The sequence below is a fragment of the Capra hircus genome, chromosome 18, assembly GCF_001704415.2.
Source record: "Capra hircus breed San Clemente chromosome 18, ASM170441v1, whole genome shotgun sequence".
Taxonomy (NCBI): Eukaryota; Metazoa; Chordata; class Mammalia; order Artiodactyla; family Bovidae; genus Capra; species Capra hircus.
The window spans coordinates 21,650,268-21,672,750 of NC_030825.1; the positions used below are offsets into that span (position 1 = coordinate 21,650,268).

At 37.0% G+C, this 22,483-nt stretch overlaps 1 protein-coding gene across 1 annotated transcript in view; it reads left to right on the plus strand.

Moving 5' to 3' along the window:
* The window catches only part of ITFG1 (integrin alpha FG-GAP repeat containing 1), a 294,559-nt gene that overhangs the window by 223,854 nt on the left and 48,222 nt on the right, over window positions 1-22,483 (plus strand). The window contains exons 13-14 of the mRNA XM_005691951.3: window positions 7,830-7,873; window positions 14,969-15,047. Of these exons, the coding sequence (XP_005692008.3) occupies window positions 7,830-7,873; window positions 14,969-15,047 (123 nt within the window). The remainder of the gene's footprint in view (window positions 1-7,829; window positions 7,874-14,968; window positions 15,048-22,483) is intronic.

Genomic DNA, 22,483 nt, shown 5'->3' on the forward strand with positions numbered 1-22,483 from the left:
TTTAAATTTTGTCTCGAATAACATATGTTATTATAGAAAGTATTCACAAATATGTATAGTAAGTGAATGGTAGATTAGTGGTTGCTTTGGGCCAGGGGTGGGAATGGGGCGTGATCGCTAAAAGGTACATGGTTTCTTTATTGTGATGAAAACTGATTATGCTGATGATTGCACAGTTCTGGGAATTTACTAAAAACCATTGAATAGGACCCTTTGAACAGGTGAATGCTCTGGTGTGTGAATTGTATCTCAGTAAAGTTGCTACAAAAATGAATGTATGAAGGGAGTTTTGGAAATACTGTAGATCTGTTTATCAGCACTTACAGTCACTAGATCCAGTATCTTCTCCCACATTTGCACATTATTGTCTTCACTTTGACTGCCACTTAGTTTTTCTCAGTGAGGATCTATCCGTTTATGTAGCAAGCATCTATTGCAGTCAACTTGGAAGAGGAAGGTGTATGCACGTAAAACAGCTAAAGGACAGTGAAAAGAATTTTATACTCAAATGTTGAATGGAACTATATGTATAAAAGATTATTAAGGTCAAAGAAGTCTTCTGTGAAGATGATAGATCAGAACCTAGATCCTTGAAAGATGGTTAAGGATTGGCAAAACCAAAATGAGTAGTGGTATAACATTCTAGGAAGGAGAGGCCATGATCGTAGTAATAAAGAATGAGCAGATAGAAAGAAGTAGAAACTTACTCACCTCCATGTACTGTGTTGAAGATTAATAACAGAGAATATTGATAGTATCATTGATAAATGGGCACCTATGGCAAAGAAAAGATTTTGTCAGTGACTTAGTAACTACAGAGACTTACTGAATTAATCAAGATTCTCCAGAAAAACAACATCAATGGAATACAGAGAAAAAGAGAGAAAGATTTATTGTAAGGAATTTGTTCATAAAGTTATGGAAGCTGGCATGTCCAAAATCTGCAGAGCCAATGTCCCACTTTGAGTCACAAGGCCAGCAGGCAGCGGTAGAACCAGGAAGAATGGTGTCCAGTTCTTCGGGCAGGAAAAGGTGATGTTCTAGTTTGAAGACCCATCAGGCAGGAGGCTTCTTCCTCAGGAGACGTCAGTCTTTTGTTCTGTTCACCTGGGTAGATGAGGCCCACACATTATGAAAAACAATCCGCTTTACCCAGTTTACTGATTAAATGTTAATCTTATCTGAAAACACCCTCACAGAGACACCTAGAGTAATATTTGATCAAATACCTGGACGCCTCATGACCCAGTCAAGTTGGCACATAAAATTATCTGTCACACTTACTATTTAAATTCTTCATCAAAAAAGTCTGTGATCAAGTGTGCAGATAAAGAAGATGAATTTTACAGCAGTGTTCAGAAGAAAAAAATAGATGTTCATTTAAAAAATTGATGTTCTGACCTGAGGGCTTTGACGAGAGTAACCACCTAGGAATACAGACATCTAGGTGTGAGCTGACCAGACAGTAGAAATACAGTTGTAGCAATGGGTGCTCAGGTGTATAGCTTGATAAGATTTTACATAGGTACCTTCCCTTATAGCCACACTCCAATCAAAATAAAATATTTCCAGTGCCCAAGAAGGGTCCCTTCCTTATATTCCCTGCAAAAGTATAACCACTGTTCTGATCTCTGTCACCACAGTTTTTCCTTTTCTAGCTGTCATATAAGTGTAATCATGTAGTATATACTCTTTGTGTCTGACTTCTTTAATATTGTGTCTGTGAAGTTCATCCAGCATATTTGTTTGTAAATGTAATCTTACTGAACATATTTGCCTGTCTGTTTTTTTTGCCTTAGTAAGAGTATTAACCCCTTTCATACCAACACTTGTAGGTCTCTCATGCTTTAACAGCTCCATGTCATTCCATAAAACTGTAGATGTTCCACAATTTATTTAGCATTTTCACTCTTAGTGGACAGATAGGTAGTTTCTAATGTTTCATATACATGAATTTGATGAGTTGAGAGGCTGTGTTTTTAGTGTTAATAGACAATACTAAGTTACCTTTCCCAAAAATCACAGACGTTTATATCCCACCAGCTTAACACTGTCCAGTTTACCACATATTCATCTGAGCCTTCTAAATTTTTATTTCACTAAGAAATTTGGTTTTCTAGTAAATTTGTTTTTCACCATGCAAATGGTGAAAAAAATACAGGAGTCTATAATATTGAAAAGTAATTCCCTTTTGCACCAATGTTTCCCAGTGGTCCAATTCTTCCCCCACCAAAGCAACCTCTTCTTTATGTCTGTCCAAGATATTTTATGCACTTAAATAAGCACATGTGTTTATATGCTTTTATTTTACATAAATGGTAGTTCTAGACTTTGCTTTCTCCATTTAATGATGTATCTTAGAGATTATGCCTTAACAATATAGTCTAGAGCTACCTCATTATTTTAACTATCAAACAGTATCATGTAGTATGGACACTGTTCATGTTCATGGGTTCTCAAAAAATGGAGAAGAGGGCAGCAAAGGATGAGACCGTTAGGTAGCATCACCAACTCAGTGGACGTGACATGAATTTGAGCAAACTCTGGGAGATGGTGAAGGACAGAGAAGCCTGGCGTGCTGCCGTCCATGGGGTTGCAAAGAGTCGGACATGACTTAGCAACTGAACAACAACAACACAATGAATACAACATAATTTAATCAGTTCATATTGATACCAGTTTATTTTCATTCTCTTGTTATTGTAATTAATACCTGTAGAATAAATTCCTAAAAATGGAACTACTAAAAAATAATATATGTACACTTTTAAAATAAACTCTGTTGAACTACACGTAGGAAAGTGTACATAAGTACAGAGGTCTGCATGTTTCGACAAAGTAAATATACACATGTAAATACACCCAGATCAAGAAGAACATGATACCTGCAACCAGAAGCTTCCTTGTGCCCACCCTTTCTGCTACTAGCCCAGTTCACCTGAAGGTAACCAGTAATTTAATTTCTAACACCTTAGATTAATTCTGCCTGGTTTTGAATTTGTAAGTATTTTTTAACAGATGTCTCTTCATGAAAATTTGATGTTGACACTTCTATATAGGAGAATTCACATTTCCTAACACCTTCACCAACCCAAAAGATTATTAAACTTTTTGAGTTTTGCCAACTATAAAGTGAAAAGTGTTGTCTTATTTTGCATTATTCTTATACTGAGTAAAGTTCTGCATCTTTTCATATGTTCAAGAGCCATTTGTACTTTTATTTCTATAAATGGTTCTGTCCTTTTTCATTTCCTTATTGATTTATCCCATAGTATATATTAAATTAATCTTTTGTGATATATTTTGTAAATATTCTTCATAGTTCATCATTTATCTTTGGTTTTGTTTTTCCTACAGACGTTTTTATTGGTCTTTGATTTTTTTCCTTTCTGTTAGGGTATAAAATTGATTTTTTTTGTTTCCTGACTAGTGAAGCTGAGTATCTTTTCATCCTGGTTTTTTTATTATTATTTGTACTTTCTCTTCTGGATATTGCTTCTCTATATCTTTTGTTTTTATTAGATTATCATCTCCTCATCCATATCTAGAAACTCTGTGTATGTTAGCAAGTATCTCTTTATATTTTTTTAAAAAGTTCATAGCCCCTTGTCACTTTTTTAATTTTATGGTAACTTTTATTTTGTAACAGCTTTATTGAGATGTAATTTACATACCATACCATTTGCCCATTTCAAGTATACCATGTAATTTACATACCATACTGTTTGCCCATTTCAAATATATCATTCAGTGGCTTTTTGCATATTTACAGAATTGTGCCAATATCACCACAGACATTTTCATCACCACAGAAGAAGCCTATACCCTTTAAAAAACATTTTAGTTTTATACTATAGTTGATTAACAATGTTGTGAAAGTTTCATGTGTACTGCAAACTGATTTAGTTATATGTGTACCTATTTTTCAAATCATTTTCCCATTTAGGTTGTTATACAATAATGAGCCGAGTTCCTGGTCTTAGACAATAGGTCCTAGTATAGCAGTATGTATATCTCAATTCCAAACTTTCTATCCCTTCCCCCACCGCACCCTGCTCTCCTGGTTCATTCTCTAAGTCTGTGAGTCTGTTTCTGTTTTGTAAAGAAGTTTATTTGTACCAGTTCTTTTTCAATTCTGCATATAAGCAATATCATATTATTTCTCTGACTCCACTCAGTATAGCAAAAACTAAAAATAGAGCTACCATATGATCCTGAAACCCTGTACCCTTTAGCTGCCACCATCAATCCCCCAGCCCCAGCCCTCGGCAACCACTACTTTCTGTATTCATAGATTTATCTATCCTGGATATGTCATATAAATAGGGTCATATAATATGCAGTCTTTTGTGACTGACTTCTTTCACTTGCCATAATGTTTTTAAGATCCATCTTTGATGTAGCATGCATCAGCACTTTATTCCTTTTAATTGTCAAATATCCACATGAATTGTCAAATATCTGTATGAATATTCCACATTCTGTTTATCCATCAGTTGATAGACGTTTGGATGATTTCTACTTCTTGGCTATCATGAATAATACTGTTGTGAACATTCAGGTACAAGTTTTTGTGTGGACATACATTTTAATTCCTCTTGATATATACCTAAGAATGGAATGACTGGATTAAATGGGAATTCTTTGTTCACCGTTTTAAGGAATTGCCATTTCCAAAGCAGCTGGACCATTTTGCATTCCCATAGAAATGTATGAATATGCAGCTTCTCCACATCTTCACCCAAATTTGTAATCTGACTTTTTGATCATACCCATTCTAATGGGTATGAAGCCTGGTGTGCTGCAGTCCATGGGGTCGCAGAGAGTCAGACACAACTTGGTGACTGAACAACAACAAAATGGGTATGAAACGGTGTCTCATTTGTTTGTTGTTTAGCTGCTAAGTCTTCTCCAACTCTTTGCGACCCCATAAGACTGTAGCCCACTAAGCTCCTCTGTCCATGAGGTTTCCCAAGCAAAAGTACTGGAATGGGTTGCCATTTCCTTCTCCAGGGGATCTACGCAGGGATCAAACCCAGGTCTCCTGCACCGGCAGGCAAGTTCTTTACCACTGAGACACCAGGGAAGCCAGTATCTCATTATGGGATTGTTTGTTTACAGTCTTAACCTTTTAGTGTGTGTGGTTAAGAAAAAAAAAAAGTAACATAAGATTCACTATCTTAACCATTTTTAAGTGTTCAGTAGTGTTAGGTATATTCATATTGTGGTGAACCAGATTCCAGAACTTTTTCATCTTGTAAATTTGAAACTCTGCACCCATTTAACAGCTGTCCCCTTTCCCTCCCCCTAAACTCCGGTAACCAGCATTCTACTTGTTTCTCTGAATTTTAAAAACTTAGATACCTCATGTAAGTGGCATCATACAGTATTTGTCTTTTCATGACTGGCTTGCTTAGCAGAATGTCCTCAAAGTTCATCCATATTGTAACATGTGACAGGATTTCTTCCCTTTTTAAAGCTGAATAATATTCCTTCTGAGTGAATGCCAGGTTCTGTTTGTTCATTCATCTGCTGCTCTTGTTATTGTTCAGTCTCTCAGTCATGTCTGACTCTTTGCAGTCCCGTGGACTGCAGCATGTCAGGCTTCCCTGTCCTTCACTATCTCCCAGAGTATGCTCAGATTCATTTATCTGCTAATGGACATTCATTTGGGTCGTTTCCACCTCATGGACATTGTGAATTGTGTACATTTCATTGTGATTTTGCTATACATTTCCCTGATCACTAATGATGCTGAGCCTCTTTTCATGAGCTTTTTGTATGTCTATATCATCTTTGGAGAAATTCCTATTCAGATCCTTTGCCCATTTTTTAACTGGGTTGGCTTTTTATTACTGAAGCAGAAGAGTTCTTTATATTAATTATGTCTTTGCCCAGTGTAATTTTCATGTTATGAATCAAAGTCTAACTTTATTTTCCTCCAAGTAGCCAACTATCCAGTACCATTTATTGAATAATCCATCTTTTACCTTTTTTAACAAGCATTTATTGAACAAATACATTTGGCTAGGCCCTAAAAACATGATAAAAATTATGCAGAACTTTCATACTGATACAAAGACAGACTTGTGAGTAAATAGTGTACTGTTTAGCAAGATAATGTTTAATGAAGGTTTAGGAAAATCATTTTAGGACAAGTGAAAAATAATGTCTGCCTAGAGTTGAACCCATGGCTGATTCATGTCAATGTATGGCAAAAACCACTACAGTATTGTAAAGTAATTAGTCTCCAATTTAAATAAATAAATTAATTTTTAAAAAGGAAAGGGAGAATTAAGGTCATAGAGTGTTTGAGAATAAGAGAGTACTAGGCACTGTGCTGGGGTAAGGAACTTAAACATTAAAAACTGATTTGGAGGTATAAAATATTTTTTTCACTGTTTCCTCAGGTCATATTTAATATAAATGCTCTGTAGTAAATAAACAGGTGTTTTCCTTTGTGATGAAATATGTTGTTCATTTTTTAATTCCTTTGCATTTTATATACCCTTCCCAAGTATAAGATTTCTGTTAGAATGATTATCATTTCACATTTGTGGAATATAAATTAACATAAAGAACCATTTTCCTATGGATATATTTAAACTAGCTAGTAATCACAATTATTATTCATACAATTCATTACTGAGTATTATCAGTTATTTTCCTTTAATTTATAACATATAGAATATTTACTAGCACATAAAGTATGCCTTCTTACAAAGAAATTAGTTTGCATGAGGTGGTAGTAGTATAGTTATGTTTCAAAGCTTATATTGGTTATAGAAAGAATATTCAGATATCCTTTGTGGTGGTTGTTCAGTTACTCAGCTATGTCCGACTTTTTGTGACCCCATTGAAATAAGCAAGTTGACAATATATACAGCCTTGACATACTCCTTTCCCAATTTTGAACCAGTCCATTGTTTCATGTCTAACTGTTGCTTCTTGACCTAAGTACAGGTTTCTCAGGAGGCAGGTAAGGTGATCTGGTATTCCCATCTCTTGAAGAATTTCCCACAGTTTGTTGTGATCCATACAGTCAAAGGCTTCCGTGTAGTCAGTGAGGCAGATGTTGTTCTGCAATTCCCTTGCGTTTTCTATGATCCAGTGGGTGTTGGCAATTTGATCTCTGGTTCCTATGCCTTTTCTGAATCTAATTTGTCTTGTACATCTGTAAGTTCTCAGTTCACATGCTGTTGAAGCCTGTCTTGAAGGATTTTGAGCATTACCATGCTAGCATGTGAAATAAGCACAGTTGTGTGGTAGTTTGAATATTCTTTGGCATTGCCCTTCTTTGAGATTGGAATAAAAACTGACCTTTCCCAGTCCTGTTGCCACTGCTGAGTTTTCCAGATTTGCTGGCATATATAGTTATGTTTTCTGTAAAAGTTATCAAGGGTGCCTAAATTCTTTGACCCAGAAAATTTGAGATATGAAGTATTAAATGTTCTATTTGTTTTTTTTTTCAGTATAAGTTTTAATTGGTTTGTACTTCTCTGCCAGATTCTAAGTCATCCTTGGAATGTAGCTAACCAGCTGGGAAATAGGGCCAACAGGTGTATTATATATCCATAATTAATTATATCACCTATATATTTCAAAAAATGGCATCACCTTGACTGCTTAATAAAGGCTTTTGAAATAACTGGCATAAAGTGAACAACAGAAATTTAACTTACTCAGATCTAAAGAAACTGGGTTGATTTTTACTTGTGATCATGAATCAATAGGGCATATTAATAGATTTTAGGGGGAAATTAGAGCTCACTTTAAATATAAGCTTACATTATAACAGTAATAACAGGTTTTTTTTAATTTTTCCACAGTTCTTAGTGGTCTCTGTTCTAATGACTGTCCTCGTAAGATAACAGTAAGTAACCTTAATTCTTAGTTGTAAATATTTCTGTTAAAGTTCTCTGCATGATAGATACACACAAAATAGTTGTTATAGGTTAAATCAAATTGATGTTACTTTTAGAACTGATTAAAATGTCCTTCATTGCTCAAGTAAAGTTTACTAGGAATAAAGTTCCTTTCCTAAAAACTTTCTCACCTCAAGGTTTATTTCCTTAATGAGTCTTCTCTGATACACTTGGAAAAATGACCACAGCTCCCATCATTTCTGGGCATCCTGCTGCCATTTCAAATGTGTAATACTTGGCCACACTTTATCTGTTCATATTTAATGCATTTCCCCAGACTGTAATCCCTTGAGGTCAAGAACCATGCCATCTTTGAATACCTCACCCATAGCACAGGGTCAAGCATATAGTAGATAAGTAATGAATTTTTGGTGTAATCTTAATATTGACTTGCTGTCTAGTGGAATGTTTCCATGAAATAACAAAATGTGAAAATAGTAAGAAACTGTCAATTCATTTAAATTGTAATGAGAACACTACATTTTATTTAAAAGTATGAGTGCATTCACAAGTGTGTGTATGTGTGTGTGTGTTGGCATATTCTCATTTGAGTCCTTGTAGTAACCTCTGTTACATAAGGAATTATCCTGAATTTAAAGATGAGAAAACTTGAGGCTCAGAGAAATAAACTATCCAAAGTCATAGAGCCATTAAGTACTGTAACTAAAACACAGAACTAAGTATTCTGATTATAGCCTCATATTTTCAACACAACTTTAAAGCATTGCTTCATCATCAACGTCCTGTGTATGATTGGGAAACGTCCTATATTTAAGACATTTGGAATCCCTGACCAGAGATTTGCATGCAAAGATTTAATCTAGACTCTTCTTGCGAGCAAGACCTCTGGAGTAATGAAGACTGTCAGAAGAAGTTGGTCTGTGAGCTGTGAAGCAAAGATGGTTTTTCAAAGACGGCCCAGATTGAAGCAACAGGGCATGCCTTTGTATTCTGCATCAATCAGACATTGCATGCAGGCAGTCCCCAGGAAGGGCTTATAATTTGTACAAGCCAGCTCCCTTTGGCTGAGAACAATTTTTAGGTTAAGAACTCAGCTATGAGCTATCCTCAACTAATACTTAGAGCAGCTCAGGGAGTACTGTCTCACTCCTAAAGGGGACCTCTGTCACCACAACCACTGTGAGTACCACATGAGTACCTGGTCAGACATAATCTGCTTTCATATCAAAAATGTGGACATATTGAAGGGGAGGTCTGAGGAGGAGAGATGCAGAGGATACCTGGGAATTCTTTGTACTTTCCACTTAATTTTGCTGTGAATCTGAAACTGCTAATAAAAATAATGTCTGGTCTTTTTTAATTAAGTGCAAGTCTGACTAACTGGAGGCCAAAGATTAACTTGGTTATTCAAGAATTGTCTACCCAGTTTGTGAAACATCCAGACCCTTTGTTCCTCTTCTTTTCTCTGATTGATGATATTCCCATCATGTGGCTCTTTCATTACCCTAGTCAAGCAAAGTTCTAGCAGAAGAATTGGTAGAAAGGCCATTTGCTTAAGGCAGGTTATATTTCTGAGATCACTAGTGCTCCCATTCTCCATATCTTAAATTTACATCATGTGGAGAGCAGAGTCATTGAAAAAGTCACGTAAGTAAAGTGCAGCATGCAGAGCTGCTCTTGAGTGGTTATCTTAGCAGTCTAGCTTTTCTGCAGGTGATAACACCTGCCTCCCATTCATTCATTCATTACTTCATTTGAAGTTCAGATCCTATTGAACTGCCCTTCACGTCTATCATTTTCCTTCCCCACTGATATGATAGATCACAATTTTGTGGCAAACTAAAAGAAACAAATCCACACTATACTACCCCAGTTTTGCATATATCAAATATATGCCCACTTTGAAATTATTTACTTCATGATAAAGTAGGCCTTCTTCATACTGCTTTGATATCAGATCCACTTGATCATAGTGGAAAATGTTATGTTAGATATGACCCAGTATGAGACTAAGAGGAAAAGGTGCATACCATATGATATTCTTACCACTTGAGTTAAATCATGAATTGAATAAATACTGTTCTGCTGCCTATATATTCCTACCTGCTACAGGCAACCTGTCTGATATATAGAGAGAGGAAAGAATATTTAAGTCAGCAACTAGTCGCACCCAAATTTCTTCATTTCCAGATTCCTTCATTTACATTCACCTTTAGCTACTCACTCCCATTTCCCTGTGATAGACCTTGGGCTTTGTTTGCTTCATGTCCAGTCGCTCAGTCATGTCTAACTCTTTGTGACCCTGTGCACTGTGGCCCACCTGGCTCCTCTGTCCATGGGATTTTCCCAGCAAGAATACTGGAGTGGGTTGCCATTTCCTCCTCTAGGGGATCTTCCCAACCCAGGATCAAGCCCGTGGCTACCTGCTTCTCCTGACTTGCAGGTGGATTCTTTACCACTGTAATGATAGGCCTTATCTACCAGAAGTGTTTTACTTTGGAAATCTCAATGCCATCCATCAACTCTAATCCAAAGCTATTTTTCCCAGTCCTCTCACTCTTGTTATTATAACTATACCTATTCAGTTTAAAATCTGTTAGTTTCTTGAACTGTATCAACCTGTTTTCTGTACCTCCCTCCTTATTTAGCTACCATATATCAACCATCACTTTGGCCACTATGTTTAACTCCCATAAAGCACTATGCTTTTACTCTACCTGCCTGGCAAAGTTACACCCCTGGGTTAATCCAACTGTCTCTCTTGTTCACTCCCAGCTCTAGGCTATTAGGCATTTCTAAAGAAAAATATACAGCCCTGAATGTTGTCACCACCACTGATTCATTGTTGTCAACCTCAAATGAGTATTTCTAATTGTATCATACTGTTACATGGATTTCTAGACACCTTTTCTTAGGGTACTTTCAGGATTTTCTGTTTGTCTTTGATATTCTACTGATTTGAGTGTGATATGTATAGATATAGGTTTTTAGGTATTTTTCCTATTTGGTATTCTCTAAACTTTTTGGATCTGTGGTTTGGTGTCTATCACTAATTTTGGAAAATTCTTATATTATTTCCTCAAATATTTCTTCTGTTCTTTTTCCCCTTTTGGTAGTCCCACAATACATATGTTATACCGTTGATAACTGTTCCACAGTTCTTAGATAGTCTGTTCCAAATTTTCATTAGTTTTTCTCTTTGCAATTCAGTTTTGGAAGTTTCTATTGATACATCTTCAGACTTACTGATCGTTTCCTCATCTGTACCCTGTCTACTGATGAGCTCATCAAACGCATTTTTCCTTTCTATTGCAGTATTGTTTATTTCTGCCATTTCCTTTAGATCCTTTCTTGGCATTTCCATCTCTCTGCCTACATTAACAATCTTTTATTGCATATTGTCTGCTTTTTTCCATTAGAGGTGTTATCATATTAGTCAGTTATTTTAATTTCTGGTCTGATAATTCCAGCATCCCTGCCATATGTGAGTCTGGTACTGATGCTTGCTTTGTCTACTCACACTTTGTTTTCTGCCTTTTAGCATGCTTTGAAATTTTTGTTGAGAGCCAGACATGAGGTATTGGGTGAAAGGAACTGTGGTAGATCAGCCTTCATGATGAGGACTGAGTTTATCTGCCAGTTCAGACTGTGTTACTGTTTGCAGTAGCTGTGCTGTCAGGAGACAGAAGTTTCCTCGAGTGTCTTTGTTTTTGTCTCTGTTGTCTTTGTGTCACCCTACAGACTTCTCTTAAACGGATCAGAGGTCTTCAGGTCTTTTAACTGTAATCTCATTATTAGGAACCCAATTGATGTGGTGGTGAAGTATAAAACTATCGTAGGAGAAGCATCCTATAATCCTCTGATTAAATCTCAGACTTTAGTGAGCCTGTGTCCCTAAGCTGTGACTTGCACAAGTGCTTCTCAGCTTGCCCTCCTCTACAGGTTAAATAGGAACTCTCAAACTAGCTCACACTGATTCTCCAGCAATTTTTCAATCACAGTTTAAGTGTTCCTCCCAGTACTGGCTCTAATTTCAGTCTTCTGCTTCTGGGCTTCTGCTCCCAATAAACTGATTCCTAAAACACGTTAAATGCTATGATATAAGGGGTAAGAGGGCTTTCCCAGTGACTAGTGGTAAAGAATCAATGCAGGAGATGCAGGTTCAGTCCCTGGGTCAGAAGACCCCTTGGAGAAGGGAATGGCACCCCACTCCAGTATTCATGCCAGGAAAATCCCATGGACAGAGGAGCCTGGTGGGCTGCAGTGCACGGGATGGCGAAGAGCCAGGCGCAGCTGAGCCGCTGAGCATGCGTGCCTCCCAAGGGGAGGGAAGCCAGGCACACAGGCTCAGGCATCAGTCGCGTCAGCCCCTGGGAGAGCAGAGTGAGGGCTGGGCCGCTCACTGGGCACCGCAGAGCAGAGCCGCAGCTCTCAAAGCCGCTGCTCCTGAGGGCTCCAGATGGTTGTTCTTGCGGGAGTTTTGTCAGTGTTTCTATTTGAAATTGAAATTGGAACGATTTTAAATATTTCTATTAAGTCATTTTAAAACAATAAAACCATTACGTGTTAACCTCTGTTTTATTAAATAATAATTTCCTGAAATTCAGCAGTGGCAGTTACTTAAGTTAGTTGTAATGTGGAATTTGAAGCTGTATCAGTGAATTTTTCCAACTCTGTCACATAACTTACTGGTTATTTAGAAGTCTGTTGTTTAATTTCCACTCATTTATTAATTTCTCATGTTTCTTTCTGTGGTTGTTTCTGTTTGTTTGGTTTTGGGTTTTTCGGCCGCACTGCGTCTTCATAGCAGTGCAAAAGCTCATTGTTGTGCGTGGGCTGTTACTGATTTCCAGTTTAAATCTGTTGTGGTGAGAGAAAAAACTTTGTAAAAATTTCAGTACTTTTACATTGATTGGAACTTGTTTTATGGTCTAGTATGTGTTTCCCCTTAGAGAATGTTCCTTGTATGTTTGAGAAGAGTGTGTATTCTGCTAAAGTTGGGTAGTGCTCTAGTCTACAAAATCTGTTCTAGTGTCACCCAAGTCTTCTGTTTCCTTGTGGATCTTAGACTTCATCAGTCTATCCATTAATGACACTAGTGTATCACTAGTATTTCTAAGAGTATTCCCTGTTGTTATCTGTTTCAGCCATCAATACCTCATATATTTGAGAACTCAGTTAGGTACATTTATGTTTATAATTTTGTCTTCTTGATGGATTGACTCTTTAGCTGTTACAAACTCCCATTTTCTGTCTCCAACAACATTTTTATGTTAAAGTCTGTTTTGTCTGATATTAATATGGCTACTCCAGCTCTTATTTGGTTACTGTTTCCATGGTATGTCTTTTCCATGCTTTTACTTTCAACCTATTTGTTGTAAAAACATTTTTAAAGTATATCTTTTATAGACAGCATATACTTGGCTGATGTTGTTCTGTCCTGCTCATCTCTGCCTTTTGATAGCAGTGTTAATCTATTTACATGTAATGTAATTACTAGTAAGGTAGATTTATATCTGCCATTTTGCTATTTTGGTCCTTAGTGTTGCTGCTAATTACCCACACTTTTTACCAATGCGGTTTTTGGACTCCAGGGGTCCTTGCACCACACTTTGAGAACCATTGTAGGGAGGAATCATGTCTGGATTTCTGGATTCTTGTTTTTCAGTGTCAGAGTGACTGGTGTATGGTGGGAAGTTAATCTCAGCTTTAGGACTCATAACAGACTTGCTTATATGATTTTTTTCAATTGGCTGTAGGAAAAAAGAAAAAACTTATAAAATCTGTAAAATAAGATATTATAGATAGGAATATGAAATTTTCCAAATGTGGATTAGAAAAAAATATTCAAGAATTTAATTGGGAAGGTTCACAAAATACAGTACTTATAGCCTAAGATACCGGTCTTCCAGTACATAAACTAGACTATGGGTAATAAAATGAATCTGAGGTTATAACACTGTGATAAATATAGTCTCACAAGTATTATCTCCAAGCCTCACTGCAGTAAGACACGTTTAAAATATTAAAGGGCTTTCACCATTCCAAGGAAACAAACCCGTAAGAGATGAAATATTTTGTGTTAAGAAGTATATATTCCATTAGTGATGTTTGTTACTAAGCATGTGAAGTAATTTACAGCTAGTAGAAGTGATGTTTGCATTTATGCATTGGGTGACATACATAAGAATGCCATGTTTATCATGGGAAAAAAATGGAAATGAGTGTTGATCAATAAAAGAATGAAAAATATTTGTGCTATAATCATGCAGTGGAATACTCTCCACCTGAGCCTCAGGTGACATACATAAGAATGCCATGTTTATCATGGCCAAAGAAAATGGAAACAAGTGTTGATCAACAAAAGAATGAAAAATATTTATGCTATAATCATGCGGTAGAATACAACCTTGAACTACAGTACATGCTTAATCATGGATGAGTCTCATTTTAATATATTTTTTAAACAGTCACAGAAGGATACATAAAGTATGGTTCCATTTACATAGAAATTTAAAAGAGGTGTAACCAAATATATTTTAACATTTATATATATGATAAAACTTAATTTTCCTTAACTGGAAAAGAATGTATTCTCTAAGTCTAGTGCAGGATATAAAATGTTTTAGAACAACTCATCAGTATTTTTTATTCTATTAGGATTACAATGGATGGATTTTATTTATATTTACTGGGAAAATATAAACTATTCCAGTTCATTCCCGAAGGGAAAAGCAATGCTATAGTCAACAGAAATGTCATAATAAAACTACTTAAGGTGGGACCAAAAGTAGTAAAGAAAATTCTCCCTAAAATATTCATCTTTATGTAATAAGGAAGAGACATTATTAGATTTTAGAACTATCCAATAAAATTATCAAATCATTTAAAGTTAAGCATTTTCTACTAATACAAGGTTTTTTAGTAGATAACACTGGTTATCTATTTATGAACATGTTCTCTAACTGCTATCTAATATGTAAGAATTTTATATAGAAGTATTTACTTTTTGTAATAGATTGCCTGAAACTTCCAATGATGCACTTAATTTCCAAGGCTTAACTATTTCTTTTTTATTGTAGCCCTTTGGAGTAAATCAGCCTGGACCTTACATCATGTATACAACTGTAGATGCAAATGGATATCTCAAAAATGGTTCAGGTAAGACTAGATATGCATATCAGTACATTCCATCAATATATTGGGTTGGCAAAAAATTTTGTAACATCTTCCAGAAAAACCCAAACAAACTTTTTGGCCAACCAAATATTAACAAAAGTAAACTGAATGGCAAAAATTCTTGTTGTGTTTTCACACTCTTTATAAAATCTTCACTTTTTATATTATACTTTGTCTTTCTGTATACTTACATCAGTAGATTACCAAAAGTCCTCATGACAAATATATTAACACTAAATTCTGTATATATCCCTATCGTATGGAGCCAAACCACTGTCCTTACTTTTAAGTTGAAGTAACAGATTAGGAATGATTACTTGGGACATCTTGATCAAAGTATGAAGTGGTGAATTTGTTAACAGAGCTCATCTTAAAAGAAGTAAAAATTAGGAATTCAATCTACTACATTAATCCTATTTTTTTTCATATGTCAAATAGAAGCTGGAATATTATACAAATTTATCTAATATGTAAATTGTTTTGATATGTGACTATAAAGAAAAATCTTGGTTTACATTTGAATAAAGGGAAATGCAATCAAAGCAAATGGGAAATAATATAAGCAAAGGATGTCTGATCTTAACAGATGGCTTAGCTGACTGAGATAAGGTCCAAACATTTCAATTCTCTGAGAAGGAAAAGGAATACTAACATACACATATGCTTCTTTGAGACTGCTAAAGTCCTAACCATGAAGAAGTACATGTAATCAGAGTTATTGTTACTCCTCCATTTTTAAGTGAACTAAATTTAAAAAGAACTCATTATATGGCAATTTTCATTTTATATAATTTTATTAAATATGCCAGAGTGCACTTCCTTTTAAGCTGATTGTACACATTTAACAGTCATCATGCTACTTCATCAGCACAGAAACATTCCATAAAACAAAACTGAAAAATTCAAGGAGAAACTGACAAACTCAATTACAGTTTACCCTTGAAAAACACGGAAGGTTAAGTGCACCAACCCTCTGTGCAGTTGAAAATCTGCCTATAATCTATAGTTGGGCCTAATTCCTCCATATCCTTCAATTCAGCCAAATGTGAATTATATAGTTCTGTAGTATTTACTATTGAGAAAAATCTGCATATGAGCAGACCTGAGCAGTTCAAACTTGCGTTATTCAAGAGTCAATTGTATCATCAAATATGTTGATATACCACTGTCAGTCAAAGAAACTTAAAATAAATCTGGATATAGATGATTGAAATTACTTATTTACACTTTAAAACATACGTACATTAAACTGTACAATAGATTCCAGGACAAAATGGTTTTACTTTTTATCAGTGAACTCGTTTAGACTTTTTTCTTCACTTTTGCCTGCGTTGGGCCTTGGTTGCGGCACACTGTGGTGCACATGCTCCAGAGAGCATGGGCTCTGTGATTGTGTCACAGTTGCCCCACGGCATGTGGGGTCCTGGTTCCATGATCAGGGATTGAACCCACGTCCCCTGCACCAGAAGGCAGATTCTCAACCACTGCACCACCAGGGAAGTCCCTCTTTTAGACTTTCAAGATGCTGATAATTTCAGTTCTAGATTAAATGTTTCAGAATGCAGAAAAAGATGAAGTTATTCATTCATGTTATGAAGCTAATATAACTTCATAAAGCTGATATAATTTTATAGCTAGTTTACAAAGCCACTCCTGTATGGATCACAGCCTTGTCGTGGCAAAGGGGCTGGCATAACTCAATGAAATTATGACCCATGCTGTGCAGGGCCACCCAAGACAGATGGGTCACACTGAGGAGTTCTGACAAAACATGCTTCAGTGGAGGAGGAAATGGCAATCCACTCCAGTAGTCTTGCCGTGAGAACCCCATGAACAATATCAAAAAGCAGAAAGATGCGACACTGGAAGATGAGGCCCCCAGGTCAGAAGGTGTACAGTATGCTACCAGGGAAGAGCATAGGGCAATTACTAATAGTTCCAGAAAGAATGAAACGACTGGGCCAAAGCAGAAAGAATGTCAGTTGTGGATATGAAAATGATGGTGGTGAAAATACAGTCCATTGCTGTAAAAACAATACTGCATAGGAACCTGGACCATTAGGTCCATTAAACAAGGTAAATGGGATGTGGTCACGCAGGAGATGGCAAGAGGGAATGTCAACATCTTAAAACCAGTGAACTAAAATGGATGAAAATGGACGAATTTAATTCAGGGGACCATTGTATCTACTACTGTGGGCAAGAATCCCTTAGAAGAAATGGAGTAGGCCTCAGAGTCAAAAAGAGTCCTAAACATAGTACTTGGGTACAGTCTCAAAAACAACAGAATGATCTCGATTCATTTCCAAGGCAAACCATTCAGCATCACAGTCAGCATTACAAGTCTATGCCCCAATCATTAATGCCAAAGAAATTGAAGTTGACCAGTTCTCTGAAGACCTACATCAGTTTCTAGAACTAACACTAAATGTCCTTTGGTGTCCTTTTCATCATAGGGGATTAGAATGCAAAAGTAGTAAGTCAAGAGATACCCAGAATAACAAGCAAGTTTGGCCATGGATCACAAAATGAAGCAGGGCAAAGAATAATAGAGTTTTGTCAAGAGAGCATGCTGATCATAGCAAATACACTTTTCCTATAAGCCAAAAGATGACTCTACACATGGATATCACCAGGTGGGCAATACAGAAATCAGATTGATTATGTTATTTGCAGCTGAAGATGGAGAAGCTTTATATAAAGTCAGCAAAATCAAGACCTGGAGCTGATTGGGGCTCAAATCATGAGCTCCTTATTGCAAAATTCAGCATTAAATTGAAGAAAGCAGGGAAGAGCACTAAGCCATTCAGATATGACCTAAATTAAATCCCTTTTGTTTATATAGTGGAGGTGACGAATAGATTCAAGGGATTAGATCTGGTAGACAGAGTGCCTGAAGAACTGTGTATGGAGCTATGTAACATTATACAGGAGGCACTGACCAAAGCCATCCCAAAGGAAAAGGAATGCAAGAAGGCAAAGTGGTAGTTTGAAGAGGCTTTACCAATAGCTCAGGAAAGAAGAGAAGCCAAAAGCAAGGGAGAGGAAGATATACCCAACTGACTGCAGAGTTCCAGAGAATAGCAAGGAGAAATAAACAGGCCTCCTTAAGTGAACAATGCAAAGAAATAGAGGAAGACAATAGAATGGGAAAGACTAGAGATCTCTCAGTCCCTGGTGGCTCAGATGATGCGTCTGTCTACAATGCGGCAGACGTGGGTTCGATCCCTGGGTCGGAAAGATTCCCTGGAGAAGGAAATGGCAACCCACTCCAGTACTCTTGCCTAGAAAATGCCTAGGCAAGAGTCTCTGTCTACCTAGAGATCTCTTCAAGAAAATTGGAGGTACCAAGGGAACAGTTCATGCAAAGATGGGCACAATAAAGGACAGAAACAGCAAGGACCTAACAGAAGCAGAAGAGCACTGAAGGCTGAGCCCTGAAGAATTAATGCTTCCCATTTGTGGTGCTGGAGAAGACTCTTGAGAGTCTCTTGAACTAAATGAGATCAAACCAGTCAGTCATAAAGGAAATCAACCCTGAATATTCATTGGAAGGACTGATGCTGAAGCTGAAACTCCAATACTCTGGCCGCCTGATGTGAAGAGCCAACTCATTGGAAAAGACCGTGATGCTGGGAAAGATTGAAGGAAAAAGGAGAAGGGGGCAGCAGAGGAAGAGGTGGTCAGAGAGCAACACCAACTCAGTGGGCATGAATTGGAACAAACTCCAGGAGACAGTGGAGGGCAGAGGAGCCTGGCGTTCTGCAGACCATGGGGTCGCAAGGACTGACATGACTTAGAGACTGAGCAACACAACCATACAAAATCAGCATATCTAAAACCGAAAATTTAGCCCACTTGCAAACTATCAATCAAAAATGCTATCAAAAATACTATTCATTTAATTACATTTGTATTTTGAAAGAATTTCTTAAGACCATCAATCAGGTGATTATCACAGGAATGTACTGATGCTTTAAAATGGGGGAAATCTCTTTATTTTCATAACGGTAGATCAGTTTTTTAAAGACTTGTCCTCTTTTTTATTCATATAATAATATATTATTTAAATCTTTCCATGTCCTTATAGCTTAGTCCTAATTTTTTAAATTGAGGTATAGTTGACTTCAGTTCAGTTCAGTCGCTCAGTCGTGTCTGACTCTTTGCGACCCCATGAATCGCAGCACGCCAGGCCTCTCTGTCCATCACCAACTCCCAGAGTTCACGTCCATTGAGTCAGTGATGCCATCCAGCCATCTCATCCTCTGTTGTCCCCTTCTCCTCCTGCCTCTAATCCCTCCCAGCATCAGAGTCTTTTCCAATGAGTCAACTCTTTGCATGAGGTGGCCAAAGTATTGGAGTTTCAGCTTTAGCACCATTCCTTCCAAAGAAATCCCAGGGCTGATCTCCTTCAGAATGGACTGGTTGGATCTCCTTGCAGTCCAAGGGACTCTCAAGAGTCTTCTCCAACACCACACTTCAAAAGCATCCATTCTTCAGCACTCAGCCTTCTTCACAGTCCAACTCTCACATCCATACATGACGACAGGAAAAACCATAGCCTCGACTAGACGGACCTTAGTCGGCAAAGTAATGTCTCTGCTTTTTAATATGCTGTCTAGGTTGGTCATAACTTTTCTTCCGAGGAATAAGCGTCATTTAATTTCATGGCTGCAGTCACCATCTGCAGTGATTTTGGAGCCCCCAAAAATAGTCTGACACTGTTTCCACTGTTTCCCCATCTATTTGCCATGAAGTGATGGGACCAGATGCCATGATCTTCGTTTTCTGAATGTTGAGCTTTAAGCTAACTTCTTCACTCTCCTCTTTCACTTTCATCAAGAGGCTCTTTAGTTCCTCTTCACTTTCTGCCATAAGGGTGGTGTCATCTGCATATCTGAGGTTATTGATATTTCTCCCAGCAATCTTAATTCCAGCTTGTGTTTCTTCCAGTCCAGCGTTTCTCATGATGTACTCTGCATAGAAGTTAAAGAAGCAGGGTGACAACATACAGCCTTGACGTACTCCTTTTCCTATTTGGAACCAGTCTGTTGTTCCATGTCCAGTTCTAACTGTTGCTTCCTGACCTGCATACAGATTTCTCAAGAGGCAGGTATTCCCATCTCTTTCAGAATTTTCCAGTTTTTTGTGATCCACACAGTAAAGGCTTTGGCATAGTCAGTAAAGCAGAAATAGATGTTTTTCTGGAACTCTCTTCCTTTTTCGATGATCCAGCAGATGTTGGCAATTTCATCTCTGGTTCCTCTGCCTTTTCTAAAACCAGCTTGAACATCAGGAAGTTCACGGTTCACGTATTGCTTAAGCCTGGCTTTGAGCATTACCTTACTATCATGTGAAATGAGTACAATTGTGCAGTAGTTTGAGCATTCTTTGGCTTTGCCTTTCTTTGGGATTGGAATGAAAACTGACCTTTTCCAGTCCTGTGGCCACTGCTGAGTTTTCCAAATTTGCTGGCATATTGAGTGCAGCACTTTCACAGCATCATCTTTCAGGATTTGAAATAGCTCAATTGGAATTCCATCGCCTCCACCAGCTTTGTTTGTAGTGATGCTTTCTAAGACCCACTTGACTTCACATTCTAGGATGTCTGGCTGTAGGTGAGTGATCACACCATTGTGATTATCCGGGTCGTGAAGATCTTTTTTGTACAGTTCTTCTGTGTATTCTTGCCACCTCTTCTTAATATCTTCTGCTTCTGTTAGGTCCATACCATTCCTGTCCTTTATCGAGCCCATCTTTCCATGAAATGTTCCCTTGGTATGTCTAATTTTCTTGAACAGATCTCTAGTCTTTCCCATTGTGTTCTTTTCCTCTATTTCTTTGCATTGATCGCTGAAGAAGGCTTTCTTATCTCTTCTTGCTATTCTTTGGAACTCTGCATTCAGATGCTTATATCTTTCCTTTTCTCCTTTGCTTTATTTGACTTAGTGTTATATTAATTTCAGGAGTACAGTATAGTTATTCAGTATTTTTATACATTATATTTTTTAAAGTTGTTATAAAATATTGGTTATATTTCCTGTGCTGAACATTATATCCATGTATCTTATTTATTTTATACCTAGTTGTTCTTAACTCTTAATTCCCATCCCCTCTGTTACCCGTCACCTTACTGCTCTTCCCTCTGGTGGTGATAGTGGTTTAGTTGCCAAGTTGTATCTGACTCTTGTGACCCCCATGAACTGTAGCCCACCAGGCTCCTCTGTCCATGGGGTTCTCCATGCAAGAATACTGGATTGGGTTGCCTGTCCTTCTGCATGTCCCTCTGGTAACCATGAGTTTGTACTCTGTATCTATAAGCCTGTTTCTCTTTTGTTGTATTCATTTGTTCTATTTTTTAGACTCCATATAAGTAAAAACACAGCATTTGTCTTTCTGTGACTTACTTCAATAAGCATAATACCCTCAAAGTCCATCCTTGTTGTTGCAAATGGCAAAATTTCATTCTTTTTAGTTGTAGTTTCCTGTGAAATTGTTTTTCATATGGATACAGTAACTGGATAATTTGTTCCTTTTTTCCCAACTGTAAAGATAACAGTAAAGATATATTTGACATATTTTTGTGTGCTTAAATTAATAATACTTCATAGAAAAAAATCTAGAAAAATACTCATCAAATTGTTAACATTTATCTTGGGAGAGCAAGATTTCAAGAAATTCATGTCCTATTTGTTACATTTTCGTAACTGTTTACTACTTTCAGTGCTTTTTTTTAAAAGGTAAATTTTACGCAAATTTAAACCTACCAAAATACTGCTCTTAAAGTTAGATACAGAAAAAAATTTTAATAGGGATTGTTGTTCACAATATATATTTATTGAACTTCTACTACAAGCCAGGCATTGACACCTAGTAATATATCTAATTAGATGTTAAAAACCCATTCAATGATATTTACTATCCACTGCTGTATTTTTCGGAGAAGGTAGTGGCACCCCACTCCAGTACTCTTGCCTGGAAAATCACATGGATGGAGGAGCCTGGTAGGCTGCAGTCCATGCTAAGGGTCGGACACGAATGAGCGACTTCCCTTTCACTTTTCACTTTCATGCATTGGAGAAGGAAATGGCAACCCACTCCAGTGTTCTTGCCTGGAGAATCCCAGGGACGGGGGAGCCTGGTGGGCTGCCGTCTATGGGGTCGCACAGAGTTGGACACGACTGAAGTGACTTAGCAGCTGTATTTTTAAGTGAATGGAACAGTATTTCCTAATGTGATTGCCCAAAACAAAAATGGAACTTGGGGTTTTTCTTACTCAGTTAAATATTTACTTCTTCCCTAGACTGGAAAGGAATCTGTAAGCATAAAAACAAAGGAGAAAATATCTATAGAAAAATAAATGCAATTAAATGAATAAGTCAAATAAATGCATACATTTTCATGGCCAAAAATAAAAG